Below are 18845 nucleotides of genomic sequence, written 5' to 3'. Positions count from 1 at the left end.
TTTCATAAAATATAAAACATACTTAACTACGCGGTACCAACACATTATTATCACATTGTAATACTGTGCTATTATTGATTACGTCTTCTTCGAAGATACTTCGTACGGTGTGCAGTCTCAAGTATTACGTTAATAATATTGTTATGCACAGCTAACCTCAAGTTAAACAATCTATTATAGCTTTCAACGGCTTAACACAATATCTGGGGCACATTTATGAAGATTTACTAAAGCACGGTGACAAATTGCCCTCGCGACGGCGCTGCAAGCTTTAATTAAAACTATGCGACTTTCTTCAAATTAATTTTCAAGAATTTAGCTCAAAAATTCTATTGTTATTAAATTAGTTTGGATATATTGGTTCGTATAAATCATATTCCGCAGTTAGATACAGCTTGTGGGTGCAATTAAGGGGATTATATTACAGTTCTTGTATTCAGTTATGACGTTAATAAATTGTTATTTCCTCTTAAGTTACATACTCGTACTATTAATTTTACTGTGAGCTTTTGAATCGTGATTAAGTAGAGTTGGTAAGTTCTATTCGAATGTACCTAATTACTTCTAAAAATAAAAGGTGTGGCAATTTTGTTAGGTAATCAAAATCACATACAAGAAGTGATTCGAATTAGAATGCTTTTTCACATTAGTGACAAAATAAAAATTTATTATTTTACGACTTTAATCCAGATACCTAATTTTTACGTTGAAACCGGTCCTTATTTAAGTTTTCTTTAATAATTCAGGTAGACAGTAACCTAAAATTTACTTCAATCAAGAAGTAACAATACCAAGTTAGAATTTAAATACTAATAAGATTTTATAACTTGTTAATATAATCCTGTTTTTATTCATAGTTATAAAGAAATTGGCGGCGGCAATAGGCTTATCTTTGATTGAGGATTTCGAAAATCCCTTCCAAGATTTACCCTTAATAAAGTCAACTTTGCGCTAAGGCAATTTTAATATCACTGGTATATAAAACTTCGCAGATATTTCTTGTGAAATATTCATTCATTTTCTGTGAATTGAATTGTTGCTTTCAAAAATTTAAATGCTCAAATGAATGACTATGAAATATTTGATGTTGTTACCTTGGTACCTTTTGCTCTTCTTTGGTTATTTAATATACTTACCTAATTTAAGGTAAGAGCAAAATTATAACTAATTAGTTATTGTTGATGCTCTCTTTCATAATTATTTTTTTTACGATCAGTAGATAAACATGTTCAGAATTCCACGTACATATACGTATTGTACATATTTTAAATTTGAATGCGATGCCTGGAGGAGCAATTTTTGGCATCTTATTAATCCTCTGGTGTATTTTTTTCGTTAACATCAAAATTGATGAGTTGTTATATTATGTTATAATATGTCGTTTTTTTTTCGAGCAATCCATAGGTAATGAATTTATTTCATCATTGGCTTCGTATTTCTTGTAGTCTCTTGGTGATAATCATGTTCCTGCTTATTAGACGTTGCTTGTAAATTATAATTTTGTGATAGTAATATTATATACTTTTTAGATATACGATGAAACCTGAAATTTGTTCCTTATACCTAGGCCACGAGTAAGCCGTTCTATATAACAATATTAAGCTCAAATATATGTATTAACACGAGCAATATCCAGGAATGCAAATATTAAATTCCAATGCAACTGCATCCATGATTACGTGGGATTACTGCCTCATCACGATTCTCATAACATACATTTTCATAGCCCTAGCCTATAGGCATTGCGAAAATTGTTTCTCGTTATAACTATGTAGTATTATTTCATTTCATACGACAGTGAGATAGGTATAGGGTGTCTGCTATTGTCAGTAAAAGATCGCGTAGTAATTAAGCATAACACCTACTTACTTTTATGTCTTCATGTTCTGGCTTATAGGCTATAATATTATCACGCTAAGACCGTTGGTTAAACGAGTAAAGTGTAATAAAACATCATCAATTATCATAATATTATGTGAAAAATCTCCGAAAATATTAATCTGTTGTTGATAAGACACAAAAAGTGTCCCATTTTTTACAAGAACTATAAAACCAGTGTATTATAACGGTGAAGAATTGTTATGAAAATATGCATGACTAAAAATACGTATGCGTATTGTTCCAAGCTTCTATTTTAAAACAATAACTTTTAAAATGAGAATAATTAACAAAAGTTATATGAAACGGATTGCATCTTTTTTCATGCAGTACAGATAGACCTGCATAATCAAAAAATAATTTTTATTTTCCGTTCCAACGTTAATCTTTTTATTGTACTAATCGACTTATAAGTTGTCGGTTGTAAAATTTACATTTTAACATCACATAAATCGAATCGAATGAAACAAAATTTTGTTCGACTGACGAATAAAAAGTAAAACAATACAATAATTTTTCACATTGTACCTACACCGCTGCAAAAAGAGCACATTTGAAAAATTCGGTGTCCAAACAATGCAGATATTTCAATGCGCCGCCAAAAAACAATTTGAAATCGAAAATTGTCAAGCTTAACTTTAAACCCGCGGAAAATATTTCTGAAATTTCGTGCGCAGAAATTATGATGGCGAATTTTCTGGAGCTCCTTTAACCTTTGCTCGCTTGAAAATTTTATTAGAGATTAAAAGCAAAACACGTGATAGTGGCTTGAGGTCTTTCTGAGTGGGATGATAAAGCTCAGTCCATTAGCATAACAATGCTCGCTAGCAGCCTGTGACCGCAATCCTGCAACTGCATCCCTAATAGATAAGTGGGACCGGGCGGCGGGCGGCGGGCGCCCTCTAATAGAAATTTATTGATATGGTATTGATGTAGATTGGGATACACCTAGTAGTTAATTAAGATTTATATCAATGTAGTCGTTATTGCATTAACATCCCTGATTTTTAGAATATAAGTTTTCTAATATTATAGTATTTTATGATGACACGATTTGAATGGACCGCACGTTAAAATGCAAATCAATTACTTTTTGTTTTGAAACGCTTGTTTAGGTACTAATTCTGGTAATGAATAAAATTATTTAAGATGTAAGTAGTCAATTCAACAGCTCATTTGGATAAACATACATCGTTCCAACTATATAATTTACTTTCATCAGGATGAAAGTATCTCTAATCAACATTGTAGTAACATAATATCTATACCTGTGTGCTTATCAATTAACTAACGCGACATCTTCAAGTACAGCAGCTAATTAAATAAATCGGTTCTAAGACATATTATATCAAAGCACTTACATAACAGCGCCTAAGAGCTCAAGCCTCATTCTAGTGAGTGCATCTAATAGATAGAATCGACGTTCAATTAATTAAAATCCACTAGCCACTTCGTTCTTACCGACTTTTATACGATTTAAGGAATCGGAAATTTAGTAATTCTCGAATTAGTTTCCATTTTGCACTGACGAAACTTTTCCATGCTCGACACGTTGAATGTTTTAACGAAGTTTCAAAGTGTGCAATTTTTCGTTCTAAAATTGCCAAAATTTTATAGAACCATATTATAAACATAAATTCACTCAACTTGATTATCATCTCTATAACAAGGCTGTCAGTATTTGAATTTATTAAATAACCCAAAATCTATTAATGAAACAGATTGAGAAATATATCTGTAACTAAGCCAAAGAGATAAGGAAATTTACTTTTATCCATTTAAAATAAAATAAATTACAAGCGCTCGATAGGCATTTATATGAAAACACTGAATTAAATACTTACGTCATCTCCTGAATAATTCTAAAATCAATATGTACACTAATTACGGAAATAATCATCATATTATAATAATTAACAATCCTACAATTTAATCATACACATAACACATGTCATAACATTATATTTAACATGTTCACCTTTACGTAATTAAATATTGGAAACACGTAGGGAAAAATGTTAATAATCCAGCATCATAAAACGTGACTGAAACATAATGGAAATATGATTTCACGGAATACAGACCTCTAATAATATGCAAATTGATAAAGCCGACGATCTGATAAAATAACAATTAAAATATAATAATGTTGCCATTATGAAGAAGGGAAGAACGCCACTTAACAATTTTTAAGGCGGTTAATGACTCATTGATACCCTTTTCAGTAATGATTTTCCGATAATGAAAAAAAGTCACGATCTTTCGAGACGTAATTTTTTATCGTTCGATATTCTTCGTAGTAATTAGAATTTTTAATTCTTGCTTTTTTGCATTTTGATTGTATTGTACTTATTAAATTTTTATAAGGTTTAACTTTTTCCATTTTAATTGCATAACAGATAAATAGCCTTTTGATTAGGATTTGGATTTCACATTTGTTTTTATACCTCTTAAATATTTATGGATATTCAGGAGTGACCCAGTGTGATTTTTTAATTGAAAAACACTTTAAAACTTTAACTCAAGCCTCGTATAAATCAAGAATTTAAACAAATTTATATTATTATTATTGTTTCAGATCGCGATGTGCTTCTTCAGTATAATAGTGATAATATTTGACTGCCACCGCCTGTGAATGAAAACGTCCAAAATGTGCTCAAGTGTTGTGAAATGGTTGCTGCTCTTATGTGGTATTATATCAGGTATGTACTTTATTTATTTCATAATAGTTTAATACGATAAATATTATTGAAACTAAATAGACAAACACTTATGTACTTATACAAGAAAATTTGATCTAATTTATTAAGTTACTAAAATACTTAATGTTAGTGTGTAGACTGTAGATAGGTAAGCTGCATTTTTTTGTGAGATTTAATTTTAACTTTAATATTAAAGATCTACCTTTAACTATATAAAATTATAACTTTTACATGCATGAATCCAATATGAACACCATAATAAAATACAATGTAAAAATTGACAAGCATCCGTTTACTCCTATATACTTTATTTATCACTAAACAATAAGGCAAGGGAACCAAGAAACTTGCGGTAAAAGAGGAAATATTTTTCTGTGAGCTTCACAAAGAACGTTCTCGAATTTGCGTTTACACAACGGAATACTTACAGAGTATAAAACAGAGAGAACTTGATTTAATATTTCCCAGTCTTTGGTTATTTTAGTGAAAAATCAGTTGATTTAATTTAACGTTGAAATTAACCTTGGTGAATCATTCGACGAAAATTTAAATCTTCAACCCAATAATATGATAACTTAATAAAGAGAAAACTGAAAGTCGTAACTTACTTACAATTTTGTTATTATTTTGTTTCGGATTTTCTTTGTGAAAAATAGGTATGATATAAATTTTGAAATGGAGTTACGTCTCATACTGTCTAGAAATTGTTGATGAATTTTCAGGTAAAGTAATTGTCCCGGGTCCCTTTGTGAAACTGGATGTAGGTAAGGGGTGGATGCATTTCAATAATGATTTCGGCTGCGGATGACATGGATCGAACTCTGGCATTCTAATTTTAACGCAACCGTAACCCCTGAACTCAAGTTGACATATACATTTTTATATGAACCGCTTTTCACGACGAATTGTAGCACCCTTGAGCATTTTAAGATTCAGAGGTAATCCCATAAGCATATAATTTAAGTTTAGGTTTAACGTAATATAATTCATAAACATAGTTTCCTGGTTGATAAATAGTCAAATATAAAACCTCATCATTTTTTTTTCATATATTATTATTTGCTTCGTACTTTAACAATGATCAGCATAATCTGTATTTATTTCAAACTGTATATACAAATTTTAGCAGAATAAAAGTCATTTCTTTTATGTAAAAAAAAATAGTTTTCTAAGCGGTCCTCAGGTGACTATATTAGGTCCTAAATACATTATAATTGCCTATAGTCATTATTCCGATATACGTCACAATCTACGTCACTGTCAACAAATCTGTTAGAAGCCTATTATGCCGCTCATTAGCGTAATGGATTCTATCAAGTGGATGATGTGGCGCATTAAATCTATTGTAATTAAGGTTGAGTATTCAATTATTATTGAAAAATTAATTTGCGAAAAATGTGAATATTACCTGTTTATAAATGACATGATATATCGGCATCTTGCGATTCTTGCTAAAACGAAAGGTGTGACGGAGGTGGAAGAGTCTTCTTGTGTTGTCAATTTTGTACAGTTCTTTTAGTTCAGTTCTTTTCTTTTACTAGTTATGTAAATCGAATCAAAAATTATACAATCCTTTAATACCTATAGATCCAGATATAAAAAAAGTATTCGGAGAGATTTGTCCTAAACCTTTTAGTCCAGTCTGTAATTATTTCGAATAAAACGTGACGCCTGAAATAGAACTACATAAAGCTCATCTATATCAATTAATTTATCGTATTTATCGTGAAACTGCTCTAATTCCCACTTTATCACTTTTACTAAAATCAATGTTCCCAGTGATTAAATGCTTTCATCTGGTAGAAGAAAAATATATTCAATTTGTTTTGAAGTACCAATCTTTATTGACTTGGCTTTTGAGTTGCTTCATTCCATTACCACGGTATTATAAAATTATGTTGTATTGTATAAGAGTAGCAATTAGGTAGATTAAGGGAGAAGTAACTTGTTGAGTTCAGAGGATAATAATGGTTGGAACGTAGGTACTAACAAATTTCGTTAGTCCCAAAGAAAACTTTGTATACGTGAGTGGAGAGTTAGGAGTCTCCAAATGCAATTTGTACATGTTTTTCCAAATTCCCTTTAGTCTTGTAATATATTTAGGAAATAATGAAATCCTATTTGTAAGCCCTAAAGCCTCTTTTCAAGTATTTATGTATCTTTTTGGATTGATTTTCTGTACGTAGGTAGATATACAGTATAGGAAGGTGATTGGTGAATAAAGGTTGCAGATAAAGTTAAAGTTCCTCTTTAAAATATCGATAAAAGATAACTCGTAAAATATTTTCCATAAAAATAGACGGAAAATAAATCAGTTATTCAGTAAGCTGCTCAATAGTTATATCGTTGTTGTTTTTAATTCATTATGTGAACGTTGAAAGAACGCGTTTAACCGGTGTATTCTGCGAAGGATAATCTCTTTGAATGCTTTTTTAAAGCCCGGATTATTGTATACATTTTGCAAATTGATTGTTCCTTGGAAGCCTGGAGTAAGTATTTTTGTTATTGCTGTATGATATTATGATCTAGGTTTTGAGATGGTATTTTTATATTCGTCATATTTATAATTTATCGTTTATTTTTATGTAATAAGGATTTCGCTTGGAATTGGAAAATATGCTTACATTTTTGATATTTTTAAAGTTGATTTATTGAAAATAGTAAATTAAAATACTATTTTAAAGATAATGTGTATAGCACTCTGCCAATATGACGTGTTAGTTTGTAAAAAAATAACAGTACAAAAACTCGCGTTCTATTTGCATTTAGGTCGATTGAAAAGCGTTTGTTTACTATTCAGCAGTTTACAAACGAATGTGAATAAGTTTCTGCTTCAAATATCGCGAACGCATGTAATATGTTGCCGACCGTGTTTTGGGAAAATTGCTTGATTACGTAAGCGGTATCTAGCTCAGAATTGGTTTAGTACTGACGGTTACTGGCAATTACAGATTTACCTGCGTTCATATCGAATTGGTTAAGGCAAACCCATACTTGTTATATTTATCTACGAGATTTGCAATAGTCTTAAGCGCATCACACACGGTGAAGATACTATAATATTTTTTTTTTAATTACTTACCCGAAAATACCCGAAATTTCCAACAAAATTTCGGGTCATTTGTAACAGGATGGCGGTTCTACAGGGGTCTTAGTACGCAATGACAAAAAGAAAAATGATGGTCAGAACGCTGATACCGGATACCTTAAGATACTGTAATATTTTATATTAGAGAATCTTAACATAAAATATTATAGTATCTTCACCGTGTGTGATGCGCATTATAATGTGAAGATTCCGTGTATCTTCTTCAAGTATGATATTGCTTTAACTTCTTATTACATTAGCAGCCATACAAAAAATTACATACACTAAACGTTTAATGTAGTGCATTTTTTTTTTATTTCAATTCGTCTTGAATAAACTTTTATCCTTCGAATTGATAATATTTTTAAATGATCAGTAAACTTCGAAATTCTTTTGCGAGAATAGTAAATAAGGAACATTTTCCCTCCTCATAGATAAGTACTAAGAAAAACTGCTCGCTCAAGTGCATCACTTAAGTATCCTGTTTGTTTAAAGAGAGAAAATATATTGAGACTAATCGATGTGAAAATTTGTCAGGCTTCAAATGGGCTTCAAGGAAAAATTGCTTCTAAGAAATGCCTACTAAATATGCGAAGAATGTTATTTTTGTATCCAAAGTTGATCAAGACAATTTCTAGTTGGTCTTGTCTTAAATTCTTTGAATTAATGAACGATTATGGACAGTGATTTTTTAAAATAAATAAACAAAATAAAATAAATAAAAATCATTTATTGAGTAACAATACATTGACATAAATTATACAAACTCGACGATCGCCTCAACTAGGTATAAACCTGTGCTAGAGACGACCGACGCCTTCCACATTAGTCTTAGCCATATAGTATTGTACTTATACAAAATTAAATTATTACATTATTAATTATTGAGAAAATGTACAAAAACACAAAAAAAAAATTAAAAAAGGAAAACAAAATAGGCATGCAAAGTGTGTGTATCAGTAGTCGAGTGTGAGTGCGAGTATGTGAATGTGTGTGTCTTCGCGTGTGTATGTGTGTGTATGTGTGTGTGTATGCATATGTGTGTGATTAAATTGGCGTTTAATTATAAAACTAACAATTAATTAATTATAAAATTTAGATAATTATATGGTTATTTTAAAGTGTTATAGTTGCGCTTTCAGAATTTCTTCAGTCTCCCCGTAAGAGAAGGTAAGTAATAAGTTTGTTAGTTTGTTTTTCAGATCATATATTGTCAAATTGCGAATGTTTAAGATTTTATTGAATTTGTTGTAAAGAAGTGGACCTAAGTAACCGTGGAAACGTTTAGCAGCTGCGGTGTGTACAAACGGCAAGTTAAGAACTCTGTCCTTGCGCCTCTTTACAATTTTCAATTCCATCCAGTTCGTCTGCGAGTGAGTGGCAACAAGACAGTTCAAAATATAAAGCTTCCTGATGGAGAGAACTTTGCACTCGTTATAAAGAGTTGAGGTGGGATAATATATAGGTTTTGACATCATTACCTTCAATACAGCTCTCTGTGCTCTTTCAACTTTCAGCATTTGTGTTTTAGTTGCCCCACCCCACGATTGAATGCAATAAGAAAGTACCGATTGGCATATCGCATAGTAAACTTTTTTTAAAACATCTTGATCAGCAATTGAGCGCAGCTTTTTAAATATGATCATAAGTTTACGAATACGAGACGACATTAGTTGAATATGGTGCTTCCAGTTGAGCTGATTGTCCAAATGTACACCTAGATATTTAATAGTGACAGTGCGTGTTAATTGTCTGCATGTACATGCTATGTTTTCGTAGGTGTTACACGTATGTGCTGTGATGGTGAGATCCTTTGGCTGAGAAGACTTGTATAAGGAAAACGTTATAAATTTGGTTTTTTCTAAGTTTAATGTTAGAACATTTTTATTCAGCCATGCCATTACTTTTGAAAGGCCAGTTTCAGCTGATTGTTTAGCTTTCGTCCAGTCACTGCCACTAAAAACGAGGGCCGTATCGTCAGCGAAAGTCACCACACGACCATTAGACAGAGATATATTGCAGAGATCATTAATATACACTAAAAATAAAGTAGGGCCTAGTACGCTACCCTGGGGAACACCATATGTAATCGCACATTCAGAACTAGTTATATTTCCAATTTTGACAACCTGCTTTCTGTTCGTAAGGTAACTTTTTAATAGTTGTAGTGCCAATCCTCTGATACCAGCACTTTCCAGTTTCTTCAGGAGTATCGGTATGGACACGGTGTCAAAGGCCTTAGCCAAGTCCAAAAATATACCAATACAGTATTTTTTGTTATCAAGATTACCGATAATGTGGCTAGTTAAGTCATTTACAGCATCATTTGTTGACTTACCCCTAAGAAAACCATATTGTTGGTTTGAGAAGAATTTAGTTTTGTGAAGAAAACTGGAAAGCCGAGTAAAAATAATTTTTTCTAAGATTTTTGACATTGTTGGTAAGATAGATATTGGGCGGTAATTGTCAATTCGATCTAAGTCTCCAGCTTTATGAATCGGATGAATAAGGGCGATTTTGAATAATTCTGGAAAAACTCCAGAACGCAAGGAGAGATTACATATATGAACAAGGACTGGCATAAGAGATTCTTTGCAAAGTTTGAAGATTTTAGACGGTATGTTATCATAGCCTGTAGCACATTCTGTTTTTAAGCTATTTAATATATCACTTAATTCATATATGTCGGTCTCCCTTAGACCCATAGAACAGCGGGGCGTTTGTGAGTTATTAGTACACTGTGGGTCATCTACTTTTACGTTTACATCCTTTAAGATATTTTCCGCCATGTTTCTACCAACGTTAACAAAAAAATTATTTATGTCATTAATATTTTGATTTGAATAATTTTCTTAACTAAGTTTTACTTGGCCTGTCTTTAAAACTTTTTTATGGTAATATATTATCATTACATTATAAACCTATATAAAAATCTATCTTATCTACCTACCTAAAAATCTATCTAATAGGTATAATTTTAATAGGTAATTTAAAAATTTTAATTTTATGAAAAAACAAAACTTAGATTGAAGAAGAATACCATGTAAATTATTAGAAACGTTTTCCATAAATTGAACCCACTGGTTGCTACAAAATTTTAATACGAGTAAAAGATCCCAAGAGCGGTCAGTATATTGATCGGTGATCGCTTAGGTTTATTTTCTTTTCCCTGCTATGAAAACCAAATCTAATGTCAGCTCTGAAAATGTTTAGACAGCAGTTGTAGCATCAATCCAAAAGCTTTTGGGCAACTTGATGAAAACTGACAACGGGTTGGATTACCGAAGTATATAGACAGATTCATTTATAAAGGTAAGGGAATTAATGTAAACAATTTTAATATTAACCGAACTGTTAATACAGTATTTGAATACTATAATATTATGTAATAGATAGGTACTACGAACTACACACTGTTGCTTTTATACTGGAAGTTTCATCGATAGTTATAAATTTCTGTCCATATTTTATACAGTTAAGACTGACGAACTTTCAACAATTTCTCTCATATCTAAGTATATCGAATAAGTAGACGGCCCTATAAAAATAATCCAACAAAGTATCTGTCGTTCCTGTATATCGCTATCTATTCGTCACACGAGCACTTTACACCTGAGCACACATAAAAAGGGAATTTCACTCGAAAACAACTCGGCTTCACCCGTTTTATTACAAGAAACAATAAACCTAGCGTTCCTCAGCATGCAAACATCTCCCCACACCCGCCCACTCAAAGTTTTTCACGGAAAGGTTCGGTGATAAAATTACTCTCAATTTATTTCCCTGGTTGGCCGTTTGCTACACCGGCCACCTTTCAAGATTGTACTTGAATCATTCTTTACCTTAAATAGAACTGATTGAATACATTAGACGCTACTTAAGGCAATATTTTACATTTACCAAATCTGCTATATATTTAGGCATTAAGGATTTGTTAATAATATTTATAATTTAGTACAATTTAGGGCGCGTTCCCACTATGTCGTAACGACTAATTTATCGTTCGACGACTGTCGTCTCTACCTGTTCCCATTATAACGATTGTTTGTCGTCAACATTTTTTATCGTTTAGCGACTGTCGTATCTAGCTGTTCCCATTGGATCGCGACCACATTTTATCGTTTCCTGGGAGTCGCTTTGTCGTTTACACATCATCAGCAAGTTACAAATCTAGTCGCCTCTGCGTTCGCTTGGTGATTACGAGTGCGTTTACTCTCCTGAGTTCAATGGACGTTATAGAGTTGCCGTCCACGATTTTTTATCGTTTTACGACTGTCGTGCTTGCCGTTCCCACTGTCACGACAAAGTGTCGTCACTGCAAAAACTGTCGTAGACGACAGTAAATTGTGTCGTTCTAAATGTGAACACCTCCATTTAAACATATAAGCCACGACACTTAAAACTACACGATTATCTGTCGTCACGACACGGTGGGAACGCGCCCTTATGCGACATTGTCTTGAACACAAACATGGTGTAGGTATAAATATTTTACCAATAGTCAACATAGTCAACACACATACACGTAAAAAGGTAATCAAGTAATACTTTATGATCGAGGTGCTTTTCAAATGCTTCATTATGTTGATGTCTAGTTGCATGCTTAATTGCCTGATATAAACTTGAACACAAAAACTACTACAATTTAAAGTGACTTTTTTTAATCTTATTTCCTTTAAAAGGGTTGTGAATCGTCATAAAATACCTAATCGTTTGAATACAACATAAAACTTCGTAAGTTATACCTTGCCATAAAACTCATGTGTTAACACATGTTATAATTCTTAGAACAAATAGCTTTAATCTAAAATTACTTTAATATGTAATTATACCACGTTACATTTCGAATTTCAATCACATCTATATACAAATACAACCAGAAATTACCCATTATTACGATCTATTACATTTCGATTAGACGGAAGACATATTATTTGTAACAACAATGATACGGAAATTTAGATGAATAGCATTACAGGAGGCACGTACTAACGCGATGTTTTGCGAACTTTCTCATCGCTTTGTCCGCAAAGGGTCGACGTATCCTTTCAGGTTGGGAATGATAAATGAACCTTGATTATAGCATGTTGTGTGAGCGATAGTTAACGTTGGATATCAGCCTATTTACATGCTCCTTTGGTTAAGCCGGCCGTCGTAATCTGCGAATAATAGCAATGTTGTTTACATCGTGGTAAAATATCGGTGTTGAGGTTTTATTGAACAATATGCCAATGTTATACTTGTGTGAATCTGATATCGCTACACTTATTGGTAATTAAATTCGCGTGTGAATGGTTGATTATTTCATTCAACTGTTTTACATAATATTCGAAAGAAAGAATAAGTTGAATGATACATTCAGAAAGAAGTGCAAGAAACAATCATTTATTCATTCGGACCGATTATTGAAAATTATCATTTACATCACATACGTAAGTTGTAGTATTCCTACCACATATCAGATTTATCACCGAATGTATGTTACAACTTTCTGTGAACGCAAGTTAGAATCGTTAGAGCGGAAAGGTCAAATTTCCAGAACGAAGCGATCTAGTTTATGTAAATATTCATATTGACCTAGATAGTACAGTTACATGAACGATTATCACTGAAATAATGTCGTTATATTCAACTGTTGGGTACTTTATTGTGACTTAGTATTTGGATTAGAAATTCACAGGTTCATAGGTAATCAGAATCACATCAAAAACATTATTTACTCAACTAATCTTCTTTTAAAAGCGACCGCGAATATTCATTGTAACTATTTTTACCATCGTCGGTAAGCAAATAATCAGTAGTTTAGTTAATTGAATACAACTTTTATCTCAAAAGATTTCGAATATTTTATTAATAAGGAATAATATGCGTAAATTATCGTACATAATGTTAAGTTTTAACATTATAAACTGGATTATCCGGAATTCAGAAAGCATACGAGATGCTTTCAAGAACGTAAATATTTTTATTACTACATTTTCTCAACTTTCCTGTTATCTGTTCGATTTACCGCTGAACGACTTTGGTATGTTTTTTCTAATAACATCGACAAATTTCCCATATCTCTTTTATATTTTATGTAGACTCTTGCTAGATATACTCTTTTCTTATTTTATTTATCATTAAAATTATATTACACTTTATGGCTATGGCGATTATTTAAGGATTTTTGTATACCTACGCGTTGAGCTTTTATCTGAAAGGAATATTTAGAGAATTTGTTTTCAATAGTGTTACTAAATATCTGATAAAAGTTTGGCGAGTTGATATTCTACATTTTTAGATTTCTATGCTTACAGTAAAATTGATTGGACCATAGATATAATAATTAAATGGATGAATATTTTAAAATATTCTGTATTTTATAAATAGAGAATCAAGAACAATATCATTATCTCTACATCAGATATTATATTTCTGTCAGTTATTTTTTTTATTTATTTATATATGTTCAGATAGTATATATATACACATAACATAGCCATATTATATACAATTCAATCGCGTAGTTCTACAACAATGCCGCCGATACTAAACATAATTGAATACATATATCATTTAAATGTAAATCAGTAGGTTCATTTGTATATCTGTTAAACTTATCTATTAACCTAAGCTATTTACTGAAAAGATAATTTGAAAGCTTAATGCTAATAAAATGCAAGTTGAAATTTAAATTAATAATAAACTAATTTTTGGTCTTAGGTTCTTTTATTCTTTCTTTTTTATCTAACTTTGAACATAATGTAAATGAATAGGGTTCATAGCATTTTTCCCTTATTATGTATTCATTTAATCTAATATATATTATAAAGGCGAAAGTTTGTAAGGATGTATGGATGTATGGATGTATGGATGTTTGTTACTCTTTCACGTAAAAACTACTGAACCGATTACAATGAAATTTCGCACACATATAGAGGGTAACTTGGATTAACACATAGGATAGTTTTTATCCCGGAAATCCCACGGGAACGGGAACTATGCGGGTTTTCCTTTGCAAACGCGGGCGAAGCCGCGGGCGGAAATCTAGTTATTTCATATATTAATAAACACAATTCTTTTGGTAAATGTATATTAAGTAGCTACGTACAAAAGAAACAACTTTTGGGTAAAAATACTATTGATATTATTACAATTATGATGACAATTTATATGCAATTTAAGTTGAAATAGTTATTCACCGAAACGCTTTTGAACTCTTCAATTATACGGCTCTCTAAAAAGTGTTATTGAAAGCTACGAGAGACTACATTTAATTGGTCCGCTTTATATTCGGTTCATGTGAATTATATTTGTACATATTATTTTTATAATAATTTAAGTCAATAATATTTAAATAAATAATATACATAATATCTATTGCTTGCTTTGTAGTTTGTACCATATAGGTATATGAAAAATGTCTACTGTAAATCTAAGCTATATACGTATAATAATATATTCTTAGACATTTAAACGGGTTAAATATCAATATTAGGTACCTAAATAATTTTAGTATGGAGAGATTCTCATTGAATATCAAACAAACTCATTTTCGCATTTTAAATATTAATTATATTGAACTAGAAAGTATGTATAATAATAATTAATAATATACCAGTTGATATGTTGTTCAGTAAGTTAACTGTAGAATGTTCTGGATCCGTAAATGTGCCCCGTATAAAAGAGGGTTTCAACCCAAATATAAATAGAATTACCACAATCAAGAGAAAACTTCACAGAACTTGCAACTCAAGGAATTTTCCTGTCCCTGATAAAAAAAATATTCTCCCGCTGAAATATATAATTTTACAAAGACATACAGATTACTTTCAATGAAATGTGAAATGACGGAAAAATTATATTCATCAAACAGAAGAAAAAAAATAGCAGACTGTTTCAAATTAAATATTCAATACTAGCTTCCGCCCGCGACTCCGTCCGCGCGGATGTCGGTCTTCGCGTGGATGGTATATTTCTCCATTTTGAGTTACTCTGACAATAACATCTTATAAATATCTATTGGACCCAAATACGGCTAGGCTAATAATATAATACACAACGTGTGTTCGCGGTTCTACAGAACAACGTCTATGGATAAAACTGAAAAATTAAGATTATTTTTTTTTCTACGTATTTTTCTAGGATAAAAAGTATCCTATTTTACGCCCAGGATAATAAGGTATAATTATACCAAGATTCATCGAAATCGAACCGTTAGTTTTCACGTGATGTCTTCACATACAGACAGACAGACATCGATCCATTAACACCCCCTGCTATTTATTTTTTCAATATTTTCAATGTACAGAATTGACCCTTCTACAGATTTATTATATGTACCTATAGATAGGGTACCACTTAGGTAATATTTTTTTCTAGGAAATAGATATCGTATTAAGAATGTTATAAAATTATAAATGCAGAAGTTAGATGCCTATCTGCCTATCATTATTACTACTTTATAGTATAGGTATACGGTGTAGATTAAAAATCCTGGCCGTTAACCCCTGCCGCCGAAGGTGAACAGTGGATATAGATTCTGTTGTGAACAGTGGCCACCGTTGGGTTTTAGCGGGTATGGCTTCTCACGAGTCCCACATACCCCCTCACGCAGAAAAACTGCAGAGGGGGATGCGTAAATGCATTTCCCAACGTTAAAAAAAGGTATACATACGGTCTAGATGGATTTCGACAAAATTTTGTATGTACATAAATAGTTTACACCATGAATTAGCATACATACCCATGCGAAGCTAAGCCTTGCTACTAGTTTGCAGTTTCAACGGACGGTTATGAATATATATTTCATGTCAGTCATTAACTCTGGGCTTTTTATGTTGTAAATTTTAATTACAGCTCTCTAAAATTTGCGTGCAGACTCGCGAAATTAATAAACACGTTTAGTTTACTGATAATGGTTAGTTATGGTTTGTTGTTGTTAATCATATTTATGGCTTAAAAGGATGTATTTATGTTTCTTTTCTTTTAATATACATGATGAAAAACAATGTGTAGTAAGGTTATTTGAAAATATTGCGCAACTGTTTTTGTCCTGGATTTTTTTTATATTTATATATTATATTATATCGTATGGAAATGAACTGTTTTCAAGGTTTAATTCTGAACATCATGATAAACAGATTATGTTAGATTGGCATACTATAAAAAGAGCAACGTGAATGGTACAGCTTCGCTACGACGATTCAAAAGTGCTTCTAAAAGAAGTCTAATTCAATAAATGTTTGAGTTTCAACATATTAAACACATTACATAGGTAATCCAATAACAACCACATAGTATAAGAGTGCCGTACTACTTACATCACGAACTATTATCTCGCTTGTAGTACCTATAAGATCAAATGAAATGTCAATTGTGGAAACACTTTATTCACTGCTCACGTAAACGTCAAGCGCATTTCTAGAACAATCCCTGCTCGTACCACGTCTTAAAAAGAGACAGCGCTATACACGTCGTCTAGCGCCATCACTTTCCCACACTGGAAATAATACTGCTTTAAGACATTTTACCTGAAGTCACTTTGCATTTTACTACGGAATTATTTATTTACTCTCTGTATCGTTTCAAAATGACAGAGCATTATTCCGAGTTATCTGGGACGTGATTTAGTGTTGTTATTGTATTCCCGATAGGATTTGTTTATTGTTAGGTATAAAGTAAGACAGATGTTGGTTAGGAGATAGAACTCTAGTTTTTCTTTGTCCTTGTGAAGAACTGAAAAACTGTGTCAATGTGCAAGCTTGATGTTTGTCGAATTCTATCTTTATTGAGATAGAATAATTAATAGAAAAAAAGACGTGTGGCACTCGAAGACTGCCGCGGTAAAGCTATTGCATAGCATGCCTTCAAGCCACGCCTACGTGTCCGTCGGAGTGGGGAGCGTGAGGTTTTTTCGTTACGGAATTTCTGGATTCGGTCCCCGCGCTCAAGGCCCGCGATAGAAGCTATGCAATAGCTTAATTAATGAAGTATATAATAATACACAAAGAAAACAAATGCATCAAAGAATAGTATATAACTATACCTATATATAGTTTTCAAAATAATTCTTACATTTGAAATCAACAAGGTAAATTTGTAATCAAATACGAATACAATTAATATAAGTAACATAAGTCTAAAACAAAAGGCTATTTTCAGAGTTGTTCAAGCTAAATTAGACGAAAAAATCTTAAATATCCTATAAGTAGTTAGAACAGCCCTTGGCCTTTTAATTGACGCTCATACTTGGAGCCCTTCCTTTGTGGAGATTACCGCTTGTAATTACATTTCAGGCTTACTTTTACTGCCTTTGAAGTTTTTTTATAAATTAAACCGAAAGGACACTGACAAAACTTGCCGGAGTAAATTAGTGGAGAATATTTTTAAAGCGGTTGACGTCACTGAAAATGTACGGGCTGAAAATTATTTTATGATAATGTCGTGTGTGCAAAATCAGTGTGAAGATATCGAATGAGTTCCCATTAAATTAATAGGATCGAAAATTATTCGATTACACTGAAAATTTAAAATCATTAAAATACGCTGAACTCGAGGAAAATTATTTTACATTGAATTATAAATTAAACGTAAATTTACTTTTATATTCATCTTTGATTCTCATTACATGCTTGAATTAATGAAATATCATCATTTATTTTACAATGAGAAACAACTCTTGATTATTCGTTTTTAATTATTTTGACTTCATTCCAAATAAATATATGAATTCACATTCCGAGATATTTGTCGTACATAAAGAAGCATCAACCTTATATCAGCTTTTTATTTCCTCGAAAACGCTCCCAGCTCCATAAGCGCTTAAACATGAAGTATAACGCATATTAAATTTACATAAAGCCCAAGTCGAAGGCCTTAAATACTGATAAGATTTCATATCACCCATTCAACAGCATGTTACGGCAGCGTAATGTACACCGCACACGCAATAAATAGCTATACGTACTTACTCGTACAAATATCGGTGAACAAAAATAGACCATAACGAATTTTCGATAAGCGCTATAATCGCTTGCTGTTACCTAATTCAAAGTAACACACTGAACAGACAACTCCAGTTAGTTTTATTGTTGTTGTTCTTAGAAATGTTTACAAACAGCGCATTTTATTCGTACCTGCGAATTTATTAGTAAGATACATAACATCTTATTACTGAGCGCGTGTGTTTTGTA

General features: G+C 31.8%; 1 protein-coding gene across 1 annotated transcript in view; it reads left to right on the top strand.

Moving 5' to 3' along the window:
* The first annotated feature begins 4513 nt into the window (after nucleotides 1-4513).
* Nucleotides 4514-18845, top strand: part of LOC149908818 (uncharacterized) — a 52882-nt gene continuing 38550 nt past the window's right edge. The window contains exon 1 of the mRNA XM_090101576.1: nucleotides 4514-4580. Coding sequence (XP_089957702.1) covers nucleotides 4514-4580 — 67 coding nt within the window. The remainder of the gene's footprint in view (nucleotides 4581-18845) is intronic.

Source organism: Colias eurytheme, chromosome 4 (genome assembly GCF_061535395.1).
Source record: "Colias eurytheme isolate Ceu_HAF_F1 chromosome 4, ilColEury1 Martin Lab GWU primary, whole genome shotgun sequence".
Lineage (NCBI taxonomy): Eukaryota > Metazoa > Arthropoda > Insecta > Lepidoptera > Pieridae > Colias > Colias eurytheme.
This window is presented reverse-complemented; position numbering and strand designations above follow the sequence as displayed.